At 28.9% G+C, this 24,424-nt stretch overlaps 2 protein-coding genes across 2 annotated transcripts in view; both read left to right on the top strand.

Annotated features, from left to right (window-relative positions):
• LOC114126475 (uncharacterized) overlaps positions 1 to 16,156 on the top strand; it is a 73,916-nt gene extending 57,760 nt beyond the window's left edge. Inside the window, exons 4-11 of the mRNA XM_027990432.2 lie at positions 25 to 178; positions 9,389 to 9,606; positions 9,808 to 9,944; positions 10,072 to 10,226; positions 10,775 to 10,853; positions 11,542 to 11,704; positions 12,821 to 12,986; positions 13,529 to 16,156. Coding sequence (XP_027846233.2) covers positions 25 to 178; positions 9,389 to 9,606; positions 9,808 to 9,944; positions 10,072 to 10,226; positions 10,775 to 10,853; positions 11,542 to 11,704; positions 12,821 to 12,986; positions 13,529 to 13,764 — 1,308 coding nt within the window. The 3' untranslated portion in view covers positions 13,765 to 16,156. The remainder of the gene's footprint in view (positions 1 to 24; positions 179 to 9,388; positions 9,607 to 9,807; positions 9,945 to 10,071; positions 10,227 to 10,774; positions 10,854 to 11,541; positions 11,705 to 12,820; positions 12,987 to 13,528) is intronic.
• A 3,156-nt stretch (positions 16,157 to 19,312) lies between these two features.
• On the top strand, positions 19,313 to 24,084 carry LOC114126495 (cAMP-dependent protein kinase catalytic subunit beta-like). Its single transcript, XM_027990451.2, has 4 exons — positions 19,313 to 19,702; positions 21,466 to 21,743; positions 22,982 to 23,374; positions 23,777 to 24,084. Exons 1-4 carry the CDS (start codon positions 19,442 to 19,444, stop codon positions 23,943 to 23,945), a joined length of 1,101 nt encoding a protein of 366 aa, XP_027846252.1. The 5' UTR covers positions 19,313 to 19,441; the 3' UTR covers positions 23,946 to 24,084.
• The last annotated feature ends 340 nt before the right edge of the window (positions 24,085 to 24,424 follow it).

Raw genomic sequence — 24,424 nt, 5'->3', positions numbered from 1 at the left:
AAAACTTTTTTTGTCATTTTACAGGTACTGTTCGTCGGCGACAGTTATGTGCCCGTCACTACTCAGCTCCGGTCCAGACCTATATCACCGGCCGACTCGACCGTGCTCGATTGGAGACTGCAAACCGTGGAGAGTTGGGACGGACGGCGGCATGGCAATAACAAGACTCGTGTGCAACGTACGTATTTCATTTTCCTCTTACGCGATAATAGTTCACATAGATTTACAATAGTATCACGTCGTGCACTGTATTTTCAACAATGTAAATGTGATAAATAAAGTCCTCTATACTAAGGTTCAAAACATACGCAAAATACTTGATAGTCGATTACCATGGCCCATATACGTATAAAATAATTTTTCCAATAAAATGCACGCTATTTGTTATCTAAGAGGTGTTTACAAAATGTGTGTAAATTTAACTTCTATCATAATTGATGAGATACTTTTCAAGCATTTTAACATAATAATAATAATAATAATAATAGGTATTTAATATATTTTAAATGTCCTTATCAATACTAATAACAATAAAAACATAAATCTCTTAGAAAATGATGAGCGGATATTTTGTTGGCGACAATAATCGATCGAAATCGGTTATCTAGTATTTTTTATTTATGTTGCGGATTTCACGGACAGGGTTCGCTGTAGTAATACAATAATGCTAACATCGATAGTAGTTTCTATATTCAGAAGAAACTAACAGTTTGTTACAACCGCAACAGTTGCGAAACGTCCCGTACTTGGCTTGCGATTAGGATTAATCCCAATTACTATACTACTCGGACCAAAGCCACTTCACGACCATACTATAATATCTGTTTTCGTTTGAGGTCCGTTGCGATTATTATCGTTATTATAATTTATACTATTATTGTATAGGCATATCATATTGTATTAAGTCTTATACACGAACCTCGGGACTGGTTTTATTTATTTTCGCTTTACGTGTTATTATGGTAATATTATATTGTTATATTATTACGAAGAGGCCATCGTGATAAACGCGTATAACATTGAAGCTGACGTCCGCTCTTTGACTTTATGGCCACTGAACCGACTAAGATAATAATAATTATAAATTATTATAATATAAAACACAATACCTTATCAGTTATCACGATACTGCGAACTTTCACTTATTTATTTTTAAAACTAGTCTGATCGTTTGATTATTATTATTATTCTTATGCGACCACTCAATACCTACATATATTATTCGTCTAATTCTACAAAAAGAAAAAAAAATCCGCAAATAGAAAACACTTACAACACGAGTATATACAACACAAAAGGATCGGTTGAGCAGTGAAAAATATCATAGGGCATGCAATTTTTTAAAGAGTGTTTACGCAGTAGAGCTTTTTTATATTATTGTATGTTGTAGGTACATTGAAATGTTTAGAAATAATAGCTATGTTCATAATAAACGTTAGGAACTACAGTTTATATATATATTCATGGAATAGAAATAATTTTAATTATTAAAATATGTAGCAATATAATATGTGTTTTAATTTTCCGGAAAAATAAAATAATCAGTATAAAGCGACCCGTTCTCAAAATATAACAAAAAAGAGTAAAAGAACTCTATCAAAGGCCCTGCATTCCCCGCTGCCATATATTCGAGTACATTATTAATATTATGGTGTATGCGTCATAACGTCTGTAGCGTGGTTTTCCGTGTACGGTGATTAAAATATTATTAGGTATGTTATGAGTGATTAACAACTGTGTTATAGTGTAGTACGTACACGCATTGTGTGGCCATTTAATTTTTCCGAATAACATTATTATTATTGTGCCCAGAAGGTCGAACCGTAAAATTTATCGTGTCGAAACGCTTAAACGCTTTGGTAGTTTTCAATATTTTCATCATGCACGCAAAATATATCGTTTAGTGTGTCCCTCGCCGTTGCTGGCCAAAAGGAAACAATAGAACCCCTATACGAGCCGACCACTGCATTAGACAATCATTATACAACGACGTTGACGACTTAATGCCCGAGTCACGTGCATTAGAAAATAACTACAATAATAATAATTTAAAAAAAAACAACTTTTTGCCCGTCAAAATCGTACTACTACACGCGGTAGATGATAATAGGCTTATAAATTGTAAGCACGCGTGTTTAACTCTGAGGTCGTACGAGATGCAATTCCGCGAAGGAATGAACGAATTTTTAAAAAGAATAGAAGATTTGTGTTTTTATTATATTATAGTTTAGATGAAAAAAAACGTTCTTATAAAAGTCATTAGCCATCTCCGGGATTTTTTCCTACACACAGTTTATACTAGGTGATTTTTCTCGTTTTATCATAAACCAGATGGTAATAATAATATTTTAGTTAAACATCAAGAATTTTCAATTTGTTGCTTCTTTTTAGTTTTTTTAACTACAGCACCTTCTTAATAATTTGTACTTTTCAATGATGACTATTATTAACTACTAATTATAGTACCTAGTAGAAGAGGAAGAATTTTCATACATTTACGTTATAGATATTTTTTTTTTCAATATTTCCGTATGCTTATACTAGCGATCATTTGGCCTTTTTTGATAAGTGTATATTCGATGGTTTTTAGTGAATCCTTGGTCTAAAAAATATAATATACTAAAGGTATGCCTAATCGTTTGGTTCTACGAGTTATGTGTGGACTTTGCATCGCGCAAAGTTTGGTTCGTTAACTACATCATCATAATTTACAAATTTAAAACGGTCGTTAAGCCACACGCATGAACTATAAACGATGGAGACGATTTTTAAATTGACAACATTAACATTCACCTGGATAATCTGTGGAGGAAGGGATGAAGAGTCCAGCGACCCTTTAGCTGCGCATATTATTCTGTGCACACACGACGCAGTGTGACAATACACGCGTAAATACTGCTATAATATATGTACGGTAAACGTGAAGAGGATGTGAAATTAATAACGACGATGGTGACTGCATCAGTATATTATTATTATTATTATTATGCATATTATGTTATATTATTGTAGTATTGTATTAATATAATACAACGACGCATCGTCATCGACAACGATGATGACGATATTATAATATAATATTATATGGTCGAGATGAATATATTATTTAATTTTCGTGTAAAATTTTCACGGATCCGTGTTTAAATATTTGTGAACTGATTTAAAAATCGTTCGCGGTGGTGGCGGCGACGACGGTATAGGCTGTATTATATATATACCTATACATATATCTGTGTATAGAAATAACCCACACCTCCAGAGTTGGTGGGGACGCGGCAGACAAACCGTGAAATTCGTACTCGTTATTAAATAGCCCTATTGAAAGAAATTAATGGACCATAAAGTATTATTTTTAAGTCTCCCACGGGGTCCACAACCGCAAATTATTCGTCGTCGTCGTCTTCGTTGTCCTGTATACGCGTAATAATAATAGGCAGAGGTACTGTACAAATGTACTCATATAGTACCTGTAGAAGACTATTATGATAATATACTATTATAATATAGATGTACAAGTAAGGACATGTCACATGTGTATCCGAATCTATATGACGATCGTAAGATGTCTAAAGCGGCATCGAGAAATTTGCATAATGGTTCGCATGACATTAAAATTATATTTGTATGACGTAGAGATAAGGATCCAACGAGCTCGTCCTGAATTTAATCACAAATAAGAACACCGGGCTGTTATGTAAAAATGTGGTTGTGAAAACGTGTTGTTGATACAAATTAAATTGCCTATTTTAACTACTACTTTTGCAGAAATTAAAACCAATAAACCTCTTAATTCTTATTGTGTATAACTGAGAAATGATAATATTTTGGAAAATTCGGCACATCCGTTTTTGAGTAAAATATTTAGTAGGTATTTACTTTAGAATTTAATATTTTACTTATTAACTATACAAAAACACGAAATATATCTACCTAGATAAGTGTTTATCAACTTAAGGTCTGGAATTCTTAGGTATAGAATCAATACATAAAATTAAAGCAATCACACCGATCGATCAAACAATACTTGAATTTAATTAATACATTTATAGACAATAATAGACATAAAAGAGATTTTTAAAATTTACAAGAGACGGAGTGAAATGAAAAAAAATTGGAAATACGCTAATTTAGCTACAGTTTATCATAATAATATTATTTGTCCCTGTTATCTATTGGTAGGGTTGACATTCAGAATTACACCATCCGGTTAAATTAACAAGCAGCTGATTGTTTACACCATTTACAAGGTATAATAATAGTTCAACTTAAACTATACTTTATCGATTCGACTTTTAATAAACTCTCAGACAGACGAGCGATTGATTTGATTGTTTCACGGGATTTTCGATTACTATCTAACTGTAACAGGAGATGTTATGAAATGATGCTGTTACACCTATATTATTATATAGCAAACAGCTGGAGATCCGTTAGAAATTGAATGTGGTGAAAATATATATATATATTGATGGCAAGTGGGAACAGCTAAAGTGATGATGGCGGTGATAACCGATTGATGATTTTCTAGCAACTTAATATCGGGGAACTACATCGTAATGGCCCACTATATAGAATAAATATTTATGGTCTGGTGTTTTTCGTCATCGTTTTGTTTCAACCAAAAGCCCACTGTTAATAAGTATACCCGCGGTACCGGTCAGTGGCGTATCGAGTTATTTTTTCGGGAAGATATGAACACGCTACTGATACCGGGTATATCTACGTAAAGAAATATGTCCCGGTGGGCGTAGATTATTGATTTAATTTGTGCGTAAACATGTCATGGATTTCCATAATACCTTGTGCGTTCGAATAATAAAAAAACGATGTAACTACCCGAGTGCAAGAGAAAAAAACACCTAATAACAGTTCTATAAACCGGTGCCGTCGAAATTATAACAATATAATAGCGTTATAATAGTGGTAGCTGGTGTATTAAAATGACACATTATCCTTTTACGCGAGCGATGCGCGTTACCGTTATTGTGATATACTGTGCATTCCGCGATGATGGTGAAAGAAGAAAAACTCTATACGCATAGGAACTCGTTGAAAAAACTTAATAAAAAATAGATAGGTACACCGGTAGTTTTGTTATGTAGTGCTGCATGGTTTGGTGGATTACACACGCCGGACCGACGAAAGAAATTAATAGTCATTGATGTTATTAAACACAAATGCAACAAGACGTCATGTTGTTCGCTCCACGTTTATCGTTGTGCGAGAAAAAAATAAAAATAAAAATAAATGTGAATTTATTGCTTGTTTTTATTTTGTATTCGTACCAGCTGCACTTAACAATCTGCAGACGTATATAAAAAGTGCAGTAAGCGCAGTTATCGGAGTGGCGTACGGTAAAGCGGTATATGGTGGAGCGGAGGAATTGTTATAGTTTTGTATTCTGGTCACTTTAAAATGTCCCTAATTTGTCTTAAAAAAAGTTTATTTGTAAGATTATAATATATTTTGTCCACTGTCACTTGGATAAATCATAGTTTTTAAAATTATGTTTTGTCGCATTCTATTTATACATACATTGTTTATTTATACAATTCAATCAACTTAAGTTGATTACTTTTGGGCTGTATATTTAATGCAATAAAGATTTATAAACAAATATGCATTAGACATTGGTAAAAATTTCAAAAATATGCTAACGCGTGCAATTTAACATACAAAATGGCAAAATGATTTTATTTTTAAATATTGATATAATGTGTATTTAAAATAAACTTTCTTACAATTTATTTAAATGTATATATAATAAAAATCAATTTTGACAAGAATAAATAAATAAATTAGATTTTTTTTCAATCTTGTGTAAACTATTAAAATATGTAAAATAGAATGCGTCGTATAGACACCAAAATATAGCAATACATTTTGATCAAATGTATAAGTTATGATATAATATAAATAAATATAATAATTATTGCTTGTGCAGTGTAACAAAAAAGAAATCATTTTATTGTGCTAAGTTAAAAGTTTAATACAAGTAATTTTAATGTAAGTTTTACAAAACTTAAAATTTTAAATAATATATTTAAATACAAAGTCAAATTAACTAACAAGTCTCATGATAGTGTTTTCGTTAAAATTAGAATATTTTATAGAAAAAAAGGTTTCCCGCAATTTAGAATCGAAAACGATCATTTATAGTCTTTATCACCTGTTTGCGGTGGTCTACAGATCATTTCACTGCATTTCCTCTCCGGAGTCTGTATCTATCATCTATTCCGGATGGCCTGGCCAATTACACCTCAATCAGCTTGATTTACTCGAGAACAAAACTCTACAACTTGGTCGGGTTCGTTGGTATCGTGTTGTGTATTTTGCCGTCAAAATTATAATAAATTCAAAAAGTATTTACATTTCCAAGGAAGTGTTAAAAATGTCTTGCTATAGCCAATGATATGAATATAAACTGTTCATTAAGACAATTAAGATTAATAATATTTTTTTTTGATTTTAAATCTATTTTAAGATAGGCCCGATAATAAAGAAATCATTTTTTAAATACATTAAATTTAAATTGTACCACTGGACAGCAGAGGTTTCAAAAGTATAATTACCAAAATTAAATGTTAAACTAAAATAATGAATGTTGTATGTACTGGTTGTGCTAATAATAAAATATGTAACTCAAAATACCATATTAGTTTGCCATCATGCATCTAATAAAATTTAAATGATACCAACAAATTATTTTTTTTATAAAAAACGTGTTTCTTTTTTATTATCACATTTCCAAGGCCTTTTGTTATTGGTTATAATGTTTAATCGATATTCATCGTTTAAAAATCTTGCTATAATTTTGTAAATATTTTATCATACTATTAATATATTAAGGCACTACGAGTAAATTGTAAGTTAAATTTAAGAAAATCAATTTTGACTTACTGAAAACACGGTTATAAATCTTTTACAATAGTAATCTTTTAAGTAATAAAAAAATAACACTAAAGTAAAGGTGTTTTTCTGAAATTATTTGTTTGATATTTGTAATAACATTATGATTTTTTGGGTTTTTGTACTAAAAAGAGCACCAACGGTTATTTGATAAAGGAAACGTTGAACAACATAAAAGACTAGGGATAAAAGACTCGCGCAAAATGTCTGCAGTGCCCGAAAACATTATGTTTTGCACAACATAATAACCGTGAAAGCAACGATTGGTTTTTTTTCTTTCTCGTTTTTCATTATTATTTTCGATTTCTGGTCGACCGAAAACACGACTTAACGTCCTCGAATTGCACAGTTAACGAAAAACAATACACTGAGACGCTGTAAGGTTGCGAATAAAAACAGTTTCGTTCCAAGATTTTTATCTCTCAAAACTATAAACGCGTTTACGTAGTAATTTGTTGTAAAAATTAAGTGAAGAATTAAATTTTAAACCCACATACAAACTGTATTATATATAGATAGAAATTGATTTTGAGAATGAAAGTCTTCCTTTTATGTGTGGGAGTCTTAAAATGATGAAAAAATATGTACCTACATTTCGAAGAAAAGTGCATATTATTGAGATTAAAATATAAAAGTATGATAATGAATAACAATAGGTTATATAATATACATTACAGTGAGACTTTTTTAAATAATGTAGAGACGTCGTAGAAAATTCAAAAGTGAATAAACAGCATAGCGGGATCATAAATTTCTCAATGAAGGTCAATACATAAAATAATATATTTTTATTTTATCTTTAAATATTATCTATTACTATTGCTAATGGGAAAAAGCTCTATATATTACTTCATACAATTTATTAAATTCGATAGCGCAAAAAAAAATGCATTAAAAATGTGCCCAAGACTGAATTTGGACAGTCGTATAACACGAAGAAACCTTAAGTTATATCGTAATTACGATGAGTGTCTGAGGTAATAAAATTTGGTTAGATAAACTTGGAAAATTGCACGGAACATTGAGGATGATGTAATAATAATTAGTATAACAACCATGAGCTGCTAGAGCACAAGATGGACTTTTTGGTTGTGTATTTTGAACGGTAAAAGTAATTATGATACGTCGAAGGAAAATAGATTCATTGGTGCTTTGAAGATTTAATTCCATTGAAAATATTAAAACTGTATAAGTTCTAAAAATAACAACGTAAACATTAGATAGCCTTGTCGGTTATAAGACTGTATTCGTATATTGAATATATAATATTTTCGTAACATTAATAATGTGTGTTTTGTACGCCAACGTCAGTATTTTCTATGTGTACCATATTAAAATGTTGGTGTTTTTCATTTTAGTTACGCCGACCTCAGATTATAAAATATTAATAAAGAAAAAATAAGTTGTCAATTAATCCGTAATCGTCGACCCTTGTTCGTACTACCACTATTATTAGGTATTAAAACGGTGATATATTAACATTATACATATGCGACAGCGAGACTGCTACCCTATACATACAATAATACACTATCGGTTGTCATGTCGTAACCCCTCTGCAAAGGACATTTTTTTTTTTTTTTGATTAATCCCGTCGGCAGCAAAAAAATTTCCGGGTGAGAGCATCACTGCATTCAAATCTGCTGCATTAAAAATAACACTGCACATTTGTCACTGTCTAATGACTCTAATATCTATCGAAAGCTATTCCGTACGAAAACGTTGATTTTAATGTTTACAATATCGTTGGGGACAGCTGGAAAACGAAAACGTTTTTCGGAATTCTTTATTGAGTATTGCAGGTTGCGATAATTGCAGATAAAGTTTAGTATTCATCACATCTAAAGCGTTGAATTATTTTTAACTCGACTTTAAATTGTAATCGCAAATTGTTCATTATATAATAATAATTTAGGTAAAAACAAATAGTAGTAAGTTCAGTTAACATTATGATAACGAAGTACAAAAATACGTACAATTACTTGTAAGTTGTAACAACTAAAGTGGGCATTAAGTGGGACGAATGTTCAATAAAATGGTTAATAATAATAATTATTTATTATTATTATTAAATTGAAAGTCGTATTATTCACTAAATTATGTGTAATATAGATTAGCTATTTTTTTTTTTTTAATCAACTAATCGAGTAAGTATTTTTGACACGTGTATCAACTTTAAACTTAACGAGTTGAATATAATTTTCACTGTAAACCTAATAGCCGATAAGTTATAATAAAGTTATAATAAAATTAAGATAAAGTTAATTTTTTTCATCAACTATAACATCATCTCAATTTTGTATATCATTATATATTATAGAGTATAGACCATAATATAAGATTTTGGCAATTCGTAAAATTTGTCGTTAATAACATTCTGCGTTAATGTTAGTAAAATAACAACTAAAAAGAATACAATATTAAGTGTACATTATTGTTATTATTGTTTACGAGTTTTTTTTTTCAATCTTCCTCGCAGACATTGAAGCTGAGTGCCAAGACGATTATATGAAAATTCGCATCGGTTTCAACGGCTCCTTCGGCGGTCTGCTGTACTCGTCCGGATATTCATACGACCCGGATTGCGTTTACATCAACGGCACAGGTCGGGATTACTACGAATTTTACATACAGCTGAACCGTTGCGGTACACTGGGAAAGAACTCCAGACAAGAGGATGCCAGGAAAAATCCAGCGGTAAGCTTTCGAGACAAAAAAATAATATAATCCATATGTCATATAACATAATATCATATTATAAACGTAGAAATAATAATACATTATTTTACTGTCTATTACTATGCTCATCTCTACACAAATAACGAGGTTTTTTGGCACATATTATATTATCTCTATAAAAATGTGTTTAATCGACGGACTATCTGTTCTTTTATTCAGAAAAATCTCATGTGGAATACCGTAACCGTCCAATACAACCCTCTGATTGAAGAGGAATGGGATGAACACTTCAAGGTGACCTGTGAATACGGCTATGACTTTTGGAAGACTGTGACATTTCCGTTTTTAGACGTTGAGTACGTATACACGATATTCGATTAATAATACTCATTTTATAAATCAGTTATATTTATAAGCAACAAAGATAATTAGACAATTATTTTATAAGTTATATTAACGATGTCTGGTATTCCGTTTTCTCAGGGTGGCCACTGGCAATCCGGTCGTCTTTACACTGTCACCACCTGAGTGTTACATGGAAATACGGTATGGATACGGCACTACCGGAAACAGGGTGGGAGGACCTGTACGCGTCGGAGACCCGCTGACTTTGATCATCTACATGAGGAGCAAATATGGTAATCATCGAACATTACTAATAATATTAATAATACTATATGGCCGTATCCGCAGTGGAGATTGTGTTTTTGATCAAAGTGACGTTTTCGGTATAATTTACACCGTTGGCCGACCGCTATAAACTGAACGTTGTGTGCGAATACTTGTAAATAGGTTAATAATATATTGATTGGTCAAATCAAATTTTTAATTTTAACTGCTATGGGTGAAAAACAAAAAATTTAAATTTCTTTAATCCAATGTGATTCTCCGGAATTGCATACACCCATGATGCGTCTTTTGACGAGCTATCGTTTTAAAAAATGTTCGATTCTAATAAATTTCTGCACAGTTCCAACATGTTGCTCAAAAATAAAAATCATATATACCTACATTTGCACAATCTTCGCCTCAGCAGGATGTACAGACGCGTTCGTCGGTGTTTCCCGCTGTTAACTCGGCACTCAAACGCCGTATCATAATATTGTGTCGTTCAATATTATTATTATTATCATCGAACGGATTATTGTATAATATTTGCTAACGGTTTTTCCGGGTGTGATTGCAGATGGTTTCGATATTGTGGTGAACGATTGTTATGCGCACAACGGAGCACAGAAGAAGATTCAACTGATCGATCAATACGGGTGAGCGAATAACATAATATTATAACTTCTCGATATTAAAATCGCATGCAATAACAATAATAGTTAGTCGTGTTATAAACCACCAATAATATACGGTGCCGTTTTCGGCGTCCGGCTGTTGTCGTAGTATCCGGTCGGATCTCACCGCCGGGTATTTCATCAATCCGTCCGTGTAGAATAATAATATTATGAATAATATCATCATTATAGTCAACAATAAATAAATGATAGATTTGAATGGACGTTTTATATCTCTAAGTTATTTGTATGTGTATAGTCACACGAAGGTATCAAAAACAATAAAAAACTTGTTTTTTTTTTTTACAAAAAAAAAAAAAAAACCATGATAATAATAGTTATATAGCTGTTTATAAAATAATTTGTAAAGTAGGTAAATACCAAATAATATATTAAGTGTGTTAAAAATCATATATTATGTAGTTTTTTCTATTTTTTTCTTTTGATATAATATTTTAAAATTAAAAATTATAATATTTTAACTACCTACATACATACTTTGATTTTAATTTATCTTGAAATATCATTAAAGTTAGGAACCTATTTAAGTCCCTCGTAAACGACGGTTTTTTTTTCTAAGACAGCTGTCGCTTTACAACATTTGCGGAAAAATGGTAACCAGTACGTTTTTAACCTCTGACTTGACGAAAAATTTGTCTTTTTTTTGCAGGTGCCCCGTCGACGACAAGTTGATCAGTCGATTCAGAGGATCGTGGAGCGAAAGCCAAGTTTTTGAGACCCAAGTGTTCGCTTACATGAAAACGTTCAGGTTCACCGGGTCACCAGCTCTTTACATCGAATGCGACGTCCGGATGTGTCATGGCAGATGTCCGGTAAGTCACCACATCGAATTCGGCCATTAAGCTGGTGGTTTGGTCGAACAGTAACAAATGAGGCCGGAAACGTTTCATCAGTACACATTATGCATCTACATTTATTTTAATCAATTTAGTAAAGACGGTTTCGCTTTAATAGTCTGATTCAAAGGCGGGCATTAAATACCTACCTAGTTAAAACATTTGAGTTAATATAAACATGTTTTTAATTTATTTTTAACTTAACTACGGTTTATTGTTAATTTTCGAATAATGACTTGTCTAGTTTAATTTACTCGAGAAATAACTTGGCTTTTTTCAGTTGATTTAAAAATAATCTATCTAGTTAATATAAAAAATATTTTTGAAGTTGTGTTGGTCTTAAAGGTTTTATACTACCTACCGAATACATGGTTTAAAATGAAAATGAAAATAATATGAAAATCTTAAAATCTTATTTTTTCTGATAAAATAATATTAAATTTTATAAATAGGTACAAAATTCTCTTTATGCGATGTACGTCGGTACGTAATAAAAATTAGATTAACTTTTTTTAACCAAGCTAAGTTTATATTTTTGTACTTAATATTATATATATATATATATATATTATTAACTTTAAACTTAGTGAGTTCGATTATATTTTTTTGTTATTTATTCACTTATAAAATAATTATAATTTATTTATTTAACATAAATTAATTATTTTAATTGCACAATTTTTCTTTACTTATTAAAAAATAAAAATGACTAAAACCGATCAAATTAAATTGATTACACATGTGACATAACAATGAATAGAAAATAATATTATGGTATTTAATTTTTGAGAGACACCTCAATCAATAACATTCTATTAGGTCATAGGCCAAAGGACAATATTATATTAATATTATTGATTCATTTTATTTCTTATAAATTGTTACTTTAAAAATATTATGAATGACTGAGTAGCATGCATTGAAGCCGAATTTTGCTCTCTGAAAGAAAACCCTGATTTTCGATTAAATCGCTTTAGATAGATTTTTGACTATAACATAAAATTGTACTTTTCACATTTCACTTATCTTATTGACTTTTGTTTATAACAAAAACTGACCAATTCGTTTTGTTTGTTTTATCTCCACATATAGAGTCAACCGTGTCACTGGAGGAATGCCAAAAGCGTGGCGAAACGGTCCACTGATGTGGAGGTAGCAACGACCCCGGCGGCCCTTTCACAAAATATCAACTTATTCCAGTCTTTGAGAGTGCTCCAAGAGGGTGAGAACAGTGAAGATGCAAGCGCACTTAGCAACAGTGAGTATAAAAATTGTGTTATTATTACATGATTGGTCAGTGGTAATTTGGGGATGGTGCCAAAAATTGAATATCATGTTTTTCTTTAAAAACCTGTTATGGAAAACCTTGTATACGTATTCGGGCTCAATTTATATGGGATACTGTGGCAACAATACAATTTAAGGACATAATTATAATTTATTATTTTAAGTAAAAAATTCTATACAATAATTTTACACTCGTATTTCGGTTTAATTGTACACTGATCAAACCTAACTTGTTTTTAAAGTTATTTTTCAATAAACTTCACCAGCAACTAACGGTAGCCAATTATAAATATTCCAAACAATATTAATATTATATTGTTTCGAACATAAATTCATATATTACCTGTGAATTGATTGTGACTTAATATAAACTCGAAAACGCTTGGTGATGGACCCTACATGTTCTGATATTATACACATAAAATTACATAAACTTTAATTAAATATAAATTGTCTCTGGTCAAGTGCAAGTTATTAGTAGGCATAGGATTTATGCTCAATATTTATTTTCAGGGACCACAGGATACTACACGGACAACAGCCAGAATTCAGTGTGCGTGAGGTCTGGTTTGCTAGCCGGTCTGCTGGCGCTCGCCTCCACCGTCCTGTGTTTCCTGAGCTTGGCGCTCACCGTCATGTGTTACCGGTCCAAGCGACTGGTCAAGGGGTGCGCCGATGATCCGGCTCATCACGTGATCGCAGCCGCGCCGGCGAGATGTTTCCTTACGCACAAGGGCAGAATAAACTGATGGGGGTCGATGCCAGTCGACTTAACCACCGGTCAAGGGGGGGGGGATTACGGGAATAGCAACCTGTATTTTTTTTTTTTACAAAATATCGTCAGGTACAAAACACTTAACATTATCATATCATACTGTGTGTATACAAAACAACACTCTCATCACTCGCATCGAACATAATATTATATTTCCTATATATACTATACATATATATTTTTTTTTTTTGTTTAAAAAATTGTAATTATTATTATTATCATTATTATTGTTGTTGTGGTTGATGTTATACGGTATGCAGTGTAGACATTTGGAAGTGGACGGAGGATTACTAGATCGTGTACAAACAGAACGATTTTCTTCTTGGTTTTATAAAAATATCATTATATAATATTATGCGATGCATATTTAAATTATGGTCAGATTTTCCCAAATCAATAATTCGTTCTCTTCGACACATTCGTTGACACTTTAAACGTTCTAGATGGGCCTTGTTGTTTTTGGTTGTCATCTTAATGATAATATTTAAATAATTCCACCACCAAACGTCGATCCGTAAAATTCGTCTGCTGTTGTTTATTTGAATGTCACTCGACTTGACTGCGTGAAAACGTTCGTCTGAAACACGTGATAATAATAATAACAATAATAATTACTGTCCTTTTAATCATGTCTTACAAGATAGATAATATTTTAATTAGTTAAGTCAGGTTTTATGCACTATTTATACAAAATCAACGACATCTTTATGTAATTTTTTAATCTTTTCAACTATTATTATTATTATTAAGAAGAAAAGAATACAAAAAATGGGCCATACTAAGTAAAAAAAAAAGTAAATAAATAATATTGTATCAATTAATTCGTATACTATAATATTATAGTAGGTAGTTGCTATTTGCAGATGCTTTAACAAGCGTGCAACATATGCGTTCATACTACTTGTTTTCGAAAACATGATTACAATAATATTATATTCAGTTATGTCCGGTCGGTGGCTTCTCTATATTACATGATTTTAAATAGGATTATACATAATTTCACGTATATTTTTTTTGCACCCCGAAAGGTATTCATGTTAATATTATCAGCTGTTATTCAGTTTCTACGACGAATGGCCATGGTCAGAGACCACCTACGTTAACGTTCTTATGACTTCGTGATCTCCTGTGCATTATACTTGGATACGCGAAGACATCCAAAATGAAAATTTTTCACATACGATACATAGGTTTGATCGTGATTTTCAATACAACGAGTACAGGTTAGTTTCGAATAATCCGTTTTGGTACGTCGACGTTTTGACACGGAATATTATAATATTATGCGGTAGAATCGGTAAAAATTGTTTTGGTCACCGAACCACTGACAGATTTATATTCACCCCACATTATGCTATATTATAATAATGTATTAGCCACGATAATTCCGCCCCTTCTCGATCTACATACTAGGAAAACCATAGTTTCCCTCACCCACCGTGTCTACCTCTTGTCATCGCTCGCTCCATATTCCCTCACGTATGTCATTATCGATTTATTTCGGTTTCACAGACGGAATTAAATCGTTTTAAGAGTACCTATATCTAGTTAAACGTTATACATTGTACCTAAAATTGTATCTTATTTTGTGACGTTCTACGATATAATACATTGAAACTTTAATAATAATTCATTACATCGTCATTACACTATTATTATTTATCGTTTCATATAATAGCTGATGAATATAACTACTTGAAAAAGAATAAGAAAAAATTTTCATTTCACTTGTCGCTTGTAAATATTCATATAATATTATTGTATTAGAAACGTCTTCTTAAGTAAGTTAGATGTGTATCTTAGATAATAATTATATATATATTTTTTTTTTTTTATTCAGTGTTTGCACGTGCGTAAACATCATATGTTAGGACAACCTCTATCTAACGAGCAACTAATTGATGTGAGCGACTAGAACGTGAAAACGATTATCAGTGCCCGGAAATGTATATTAATATTACTATAATTTTTTTTCAAAAATCATTTTCCGAGGCAAACAATCATTATTTTTTCTGCGTGATCAGAACGAGTGAATTAAAATATAATATCAAGTCGTGTGAAAATATTTCCGTCAGAAAATATTATGTTGTGCTCTTTATATAGGGGTTGTACTAATAGACCTACTAGTTTTTAAGCTCTGTACAGAGCATTTAGTGTTTTTGGTATAAAAACAAAATGCATTTTTTTTATATCATAATTCCATAATGTTTAATTTTAATATTTATTATAACTATTTTATCAGAATATTAGTAATTATATAATATATATATTTATTTGATAAAATATATAATATATAAATTATTTTTAGTAACCTAATATTATTATATTATGATACATTTATTTTAAATATAATTTTAGTATTGAAATTGTGCATTTTTCATTTGTTTAAAAATCTTTTTCTTTTATATTATGATGAACTTTTGCCTTCGGGGTATTATTATTTAAAGAGGTACGCGTACCTTCTACGTAATAGATTTCAATAAAGTTATAATACAGTACACTGTATATTATATCCCACACTGCTTAATAATACATAATTAATAAATTGATTAGTTTTACAATAAACTATAATATTGTTTTTCTCAAAATAAAGTGAATAGTGGCTTACTATTTACCAAGAAATAATTACGAGTACTATCATCGTTTTATTCAATAATGCATATTATTTTATAGTTTCAAAACAAAATTATTTCATTATTTCACTGAGTTTAGCTTTGTTTGTGGATTACATGCTGGAAACGCAATATTTTATAATTAACAAAAAATAGTAGGTATATCTATTATATATCTATATACTAGTGGTTTATGTGATTACGAACCAGATAATCTAAGTATAAAGAAATTATTTATTTAAATCACAAACTTTTTTTAACTTAATTATTTAGTAACCTTACAAATAATAATTTCAAAAATATATAATGTATATATGATGGGATGAGAGTAATAAACAAAAACGGCATAAATGATGTGTACAAAAAATTTATAGTATACTAACGTATACGTTGCAATAGATTGGTGAAAGATTTCTCAGTCAATTTTATTCTTTCGCATTCAAAATATTAGGTAACAATATATTTTTATTAGTTTAGAGTCAATATGACGGCTTGGTTATAGAAGGGGGGGAGTGTACGTTGCCTCTTGCCAAATATTAAAACTCGAATCGTGGTAAAAAAATTAGTTTGTAAATAGTTGCAAATAAGATTCAAAGTATCATCATATATACTTCCTATGCAAGGGGGTTTCACGCCTCACGGACATTGTCTATTCTATTAATATTCTATTATTGTTTGAATATGTATATCAAACACTACTGTTTCATATTTCACGACAATAATATCAATGTCGTATATTCTGTGGCTGTTACGTTTGCATGTTGAATGGGAACAAACGATAACGCAACCTTTGTGTGTAAAATATACGTAATATACGTACTTACTTCATACTTAACATGACAATTTATCATATGCATCGTGCTCGCGATGATGGCAAATGATAAAAGTCGCTGAGGAAATTGTGAGAATTTGTCTCAATAATAGATATAATGAAACAGCAATGGACTAAATACTAATAAACCGTTGAACGGCTTAAAGAAAACATTATGACAATTATATATTGACAGTTTTTTTTCATTATTTTACTACGCACAATTTATTAGCTCGTCGATCACATTGTGTTAATATGATGTGTCTGATACAATGTATTACAATAATAAATGATGTTTTCATCGTTGTAGTGCAATATTAGAATAATACAATCATAATTGGTATACAAGTTTAACATTGTTTTAATGTAATACTGTTTGATACTCTGTTTATGTTTCATGGAAATCATCTGAGTGAAAATTGAAATTTGCAAATCTGCATAAGCAACACGAAATCATCACAAAAATCTCCCAAAGATAATTTGTACAACCGCTAGATGCTATTACAGGTAACGAGCAAACTTAAAATCAATATTTCAAAAGTGAAGTGTTACAGAAAAATTGAAACCAATCAAATCGTCCATTTTCAAATGTAAAACCAAATTGCATATTTTTATTTCATTATTTTATAAGTAAACATAGAGGAAAACAGGAATTTGGACGAAAATTATTATTCAAAAAAATTGATTTTATCATAATACAAAAACGAATAACTGTAAATATTTAAAACATTTTAGCAAGTATAAATTTTTTACCTGTTTATAGACGGTTTAAAAATGGGTTTTCAAGTTACAAAAAAATATATTTATTTATATTTATGATTTTAGCGTTTAAAGTTTAAATTTTACGAAATTCATGGAAACCACGAACATTTTTAAATTATTTAATTTGTATAGTTAAAGTTTATTAACTTAACTAATCATTGTGTTTATAAACAGTTATAATTTAAATTCAAAAATTTTAAATGTACAAAAGCATAATATTTTTTTTATAAGTATTTAAAGTTAAAATGTAATTAAGGTAGGTATTTAAAAGAAGAATAACAAGTTTAGTTATTTTGATTTGATTTAATAATATTTGAGGAAACTTTAATTTTAATGTTTATTATTATAATTACTATAATTAATATAATCGTGAAATACAATATTTTGGCAACAATTATTTCAACTTGCTTAATAATCTAAAATGATTATTATAAATAAAAGTTAATAATATCTAATATATGCTTATATATTAAATTGTAATATAATTGCGGGATATCAAAATAAAATTATTCGTAACTACCGAGTTAAATCAGTTAAAATACGTTTGTTCCAAATGATTATTTAGTAATAAGGTTTATATATTATATTTTACTTTTTTGTTATAAAAACTATGAAATATTATATTATAATAAAAATATTAAATCACTTAAATTTAATGTAAAATAACAATAATAAATAAATTATAAATAAATTTGTATTTTAATATAATATTTAAGTTATACAAATAGATCAACAATAAAAATACACTAAAAAGACAAGTCGTTTTTCTAATCAATAATGATCACACGGCGATATAGATAGGCTATTTAGCTACACCACTGTCGTAGACCGTAGACCATATTTTTTCCGGTATCACATACTTTATTCATCATTATAATATTATAATAAAATATGTTGCTATAATAAATTAACAATCTAATTTTGTGTTATTTAGTTACTTGAATGTTATTTCCTAAAATATAAGCTAAATATATTTAAAAATATATACAGTGTAAATACTGATTAGAACCTAATTAAGAACTGATAATTTGACTTATTATAATACCTAATCAAATACCAAACATTAATCTTTGATATTTTTTTATATCTTAAATAAGTTGATACATAATATGTTATTACAACATTTAGTTCGTTTCAATTTTTTATAGAGTGCAAGATATTGTTGATCAATCGAAAGTTTTTTGTAGAAAACTACTCATACACCTAACCCACTTCTAAATGCAAAAAATAGACACAATGCAAAATTAAAATATTATCCTCAATGAAATCGGATCTACCAGCCATACTTTAATATTTGTTATTTTTTATTGATGATACTAACGCGATTGTAATAATTACACCCTGGCAACTGTAAACATTCGTATTTATAATTGATGGAAACGGGTGTTGACAATAATAATTTAGTTCAACTCGTTTAAACATAACAAACAAGGATTGAACGATTTTGAAAATCACTCGGTCATATCATGGCCGTAGAGGCTCCTTTAAATGTTGAATATAAAACCAGTACTGATCACAATAACATTTGTATATTAGAAGATATAAGTAAAATTCAAGATTACTTAGAATGTTCAAAAAGAAATTTCGAAGACCGTTTAAAACGACGACCAATGAACGAGTCTTCGTTTCATGATTTTGTATTACATAAGACTATTGGCGTGGGTGCTTTTGGACGTGTTATGTTAGTCAACCACAAATTGAATCCCGATAAATTTTTTGCTATGAAAGTAAGAAATATATTATAGTTTTTAAACGCTTAATACTATTTACAAACCATACAACACATATAATTTTTTGTGTAGGTTTTGACTTTAGGTACTCACTTTGTATTTTAATATAATACCTTATAACTTATTATTAAATGAAAAAATAATACAGTATAGTGTTTTATTTAAATATATCTATGTGTACCGTCTGCAACCGATCTGCAACACGGAAACACGCCTGTCCGTAACGATAGATTCATTATTTTCAACTGCGATATTACGTATATATCAATCAATGTCAGTTCGGATGTGTCTGTGTGTTAACTGTCAAAAAAAAAATAAAAAGTGTTTGGTTTTCGTCCACTAAAACTATTTTTCTTTTTTTTTTTTCAAAAAGACCTATTTCGCAATATCTATTAATTACTATCTGGCGACTGACTTTTGAAAATTTTGTTTTTATAACATTTTTTTATTTTAAAATATTTAAAATATAATATTGATTGTCAAATATTCTATAATGTATATTTTTATGTTAAGGTTTACTTATCTATTCCTAATAATTTAGTTAATTCTTTACATAATTTGTGAACAAAATTTTTATCATATCATATCTTACAATTTTTTTATTTTTATAGTTTTGTGTAACATAGTTATTATTTTCATATAATTTTTTATAATAGATGAATCTTTGTTTTCAGTTTTTTTTTTTATTATTATTTTAGTTTCGCATAAATAAATTTTGTTTGCACTCTTTCATTTAACATTTTAAAATGTATAAATATAGATGAAGATGATTTATTATTGTATAATATCAGGCTGCCCAGAATTCTATCAATATTTTGTTATCGAAATTTTTATTATATTTTATGACAGTTATTTTTATTTATTAACTCGAATTACATATGACCGATTGCCTGTTGTTTCGTTTTTGTACCTTAGTATTAGTAAAATAGACCGTACAACATACTTATTATTTAAAAAATGATAAACAACGTTATTTAGTACATTTATTTTTTTTATAAAATTTTAAGAGGTTAAATTCAATAATTTTTACTTAAAAATGTAAGTTGTTTTTTAAAAAAAAGTAAAAACTTAAAAATGAGAACGACACAATATGAAAAAATTGTTGTTTTATAACGATATAAAATTATATAAAAGATTTAAAAAAAAAAATGTTTTCTGTAATAGTAAAATAAGTGAATATTTTTTGTTGTTGTACAAAACACAAGTTATTATAATATATTAATATATTATTTATACATATTACATATACTTGATTACTATCTTGTGTCCATCCATGTTATATTTTTCCATAAAGTCAGTTCTCACTCATATTTTAACATAACACCTAGGTCGTCTCTCTAGCTACCATCTTCAAGATGCATTAATTTGTACTCACTTATTTTCCTTTTAAATTCAACAAAAAATCATATCTATAATCTAACCGAGTTGTATAACGGGTATTTTTAAGCATAATCTGTAGTTTATCAGCTTTAATCGTAGATATATTATAAATTTCTGAAAACTAATAAACAAAAAAAACTACTTTTAGTTATGATTTTCCGATTAATTCGTATAGATGCTTCACTCTGTATCAACACTCGAAACATTATTTTTATTTTTCTTATGAACCTTCGTATTTGCATATTTTGTATTAGTTATCTTAAATGTATAATACCTAGTCAATAGTCTAATATTATTAGTACAGTGTGTAATATCCGATAACAGCAGTTATCTGTGATGAAGTATCAAATCACTGTATTTAAATGTATAATTATTATTAGATAATGAAAAAAGAGCAAATATTAAAAAGAAATTATTTACAACACGTAACGAATGAAAAACAACTATTATCAAATTTACGTCATCCGTTCATTATACAAATGGAGTACTGTGCGAAGGACGTGTGCAACCTGTATTTCGTTATGCCGTTTATAGTAGGGGGAGACTTATTCAGCTTAATGAGCGATCGAGGCGTACTAGACGAATTGCATGCCATGTTTTATGCAGGGCAAATGGTCCTAGCACTTGAATACTTACATTCTCTGGATATACTTTATAGGTAATTAATAATTGTATTAAACAATAGATTTGATGTCAGAAATTATTTTACGGTTTCGTTTCGCTTAACACTAGTGGTTAGATTTGGATACATTATTATTGAAGGGAGTTGTCCGTAATATAATATATGATCCGATATCAAAAACATATATTATCAGTTGTTATATTAAAAAAGAAAAAATTTTTACTATTCTTATTAGATACCTATTGAAATAAATTGTTTAAGCTCAAAATTTCTAAAAATACATTTTTTTTTTAATTGTGTTTTAACATTTCTTCAACAGATATTTTTTGAAACGTGGGTCATGAACATAGTACTTACCTTTTTATAAATTTAATTTAATTTAATTTTAAATTTTAATTTAAAAAGAACAAAAGATATACATTAAACTTGGATATAATATGTTATGTTTGAAAGTAAATTTATGAGTAATATCTTTCTTCCATTTTCAAAAATCGTCATAGTTATTTTTTATTTTTTTTGGAGGGGGGGTTATTAATACGTGTTATAATTTTGTTATAAATACTTAAAAGTCTTACCTAACCTAGTTCGTTTTAGTAACATATAACATAACATACTGTAGTTAGTTGATCTATTATGCAATTTAAATATAGGAATTATATAACTAAAACGTTTTGTAGGTTTTTATTAATATTTTCATTTACATGAAACAAGTATACTAGAATTTTTATATTTCACTTTGTCATAATAAATCACTTTAAAACTAAAATATCAATAAAAGTCTACGATTGATCTTAAAAGTATTAAAACTATACTACACATAAAAAGTGTGGCCTCCGCTTCACAAACATATTATGATATTGCAAATTTGTGTTTAGTATAATCGATTTTGCTTTGTTAGTTTTAATATTAAAATGAATCGATCTAATATCAAAATTAAAGGTAAGAATATAATTAGCGATCAAATGTTGACTTTCTTTCGATAATTTAATTCAAATATGAACATTTCAAATTTTATAAATTTACACAACCATATATCATTCTTAAAAATTAAAATATCAAAATTAAAACCAACGCTTATTCACTGATACTGTTCTTATCTTCAATTTCGATAGTAGGTCAATTCACTCTAATATTAAAGCTAACGACAATTATTAATAATGGATTTTACTAATCACAAATTTGCAATGTCGTGTGTGTGTAAGATGGATACGACACATTCATGTGTGGCATTATCTTACTGATAATAAAACATTTTATATTATCATTGTTAATAGAGATTTGAAACCTGAAAATGTGTTGATTGACGAAGTTGGTTTCATAAAACTAACAGATCTCGGATTAAGCAAGCGTATAACCTCCAATCGAACAACTACTCTTTGTGGTACCCCATACTATTTGGCACCCGAAATCATAGCAATAAAATCGTATGGAAAACCGGTGGACTGGTGGGCATTGGGCATAATCTTATTCGAAATGGTTGCTGGAACAGTACCATTTAATGCCGATAATGAAAAAAAGTTGTTTTATAGAATTTTGAGCGGGAATTACAAAATTCCAATCAATTTTTCTCCAAACCTTTCACATCTCATAAAAAATTTACTACGAGTTGATCTCTCAAAACGATATGGAAATTTATCTCGAGGAATAACTGATATTAAACACCATCGGTAAAGTATTTAATTATAAATTTATATTTGTAAGCTAACCTAACCTAACTATGCTTTGAAGTAAACAATATAGCTCTGTCAATGAAAATTTTATATTTTTAAAATAAAAAAAAATAAAAATCATGTTTCTTAATACAAAAATATCGTGATTTTAAGAGCAACTGTGATTAAATTTATAATGTTATTTTACAATATCTATACAAATAAAAAACGAATTAGGTGTAAAGAAATCAGTACTAATAAAATAGTCACATTTTAAATCTATTGTATACATGTCATGGATTGGTTTTTTATTTTGTAACTTATAATAAACCACAAAATGACTGTAATTTTGCAATATTATTATTTTATTTTTCATAATTAAATTTTTGTGTGATAAATAATAACTCAATTTTTTTTTAGATGGTTTACCAAAATAGATTGGGTTATGTTGTATAATAAGCATACGGTAGCTCCATTCATACCAACTTATTCAGGTCCTTCAGATACACATAATTTCGAAGAATATGTAGAAGAAGATGCTACTGTTGTGTGTAATGGAGTCGATCAAACTTATTTTGCTGATTTTTAACTGAACTCAATAAACAGTGCTCAACAAATATATTATGTATAGTAATTTTAAAATATTCAACATCTACTCGTGATGTAAATTGGATATTTAAGAACCTATGTAAAAGAAAATGAGAAATAAAATAATAATTTTTCAACAATGCGTTTTGGTAGGTATCTATTTCTTTTTTTTAAAGAACGTTACAAATTGATAAATAATGCATAAAAAATCATTTAACGTGTGTAAGAAGCAATAATTTTGGTTACTTCATTTATATATTATCATTGGCATAAAATATCATTACAGTTTTAAATCTGCAATTTTTAAGCTATACGATCTTGAATTACTCTTTTTTTCTACAAAACAATATATTGCATAGTCAGATTTTTTTATATCATGCCGGCTTGCACTAAGTTGTTTTTATTAACTGTTTATTTACAATGTACGAAAAAAAAACCCAATAGTAGCAATATTAAAGGAAACAGTATTATGAAAAAAAA

The sequence above is a fragment of the Aphis gossypii genome, chromosome X (assembly GCF_020184175.1).
Source record: "Aphis gossypii isolate Hap1 chromosome X, ASM2018417v2, whole genome shotgun sequence".
Lineage (NCBI taxonomy): Eukaryota > Metazoa > Arthropoda > Insecta > Hemiptera > Aphididae > Aphis > Aphis gossypii.
The sequence above is the reverse complement of the archived record's forward strand: the minus strand, read 5'-3'. Positions and strand labels throughout refer to the sequence as shown.

Bases quoted from the DNA above. Each gene is read 5' to 3' on its own strand.
- LOC114126495 (XM_027990451.2), top strand. From the start codon at position 19,442: ATGGCCGTAGAGGCTCCTTTAAATGTTGAATATAAAACCAGTACTGAT. The intron at 19,703-21,465 runs GTAAGAAATATA...AATTATTATTAG, and splicing joins ATAAATTTTTTGCTATGAAA to ATAATGAAAAAAGAGCAAAT. The intron at 21,744-22,981 runs GTAATTAATAAT...CATTGTTAATAG, and splicing joins TCTCTGGATATACTTTATAG to AGATTTGAAACCTGAAAATG.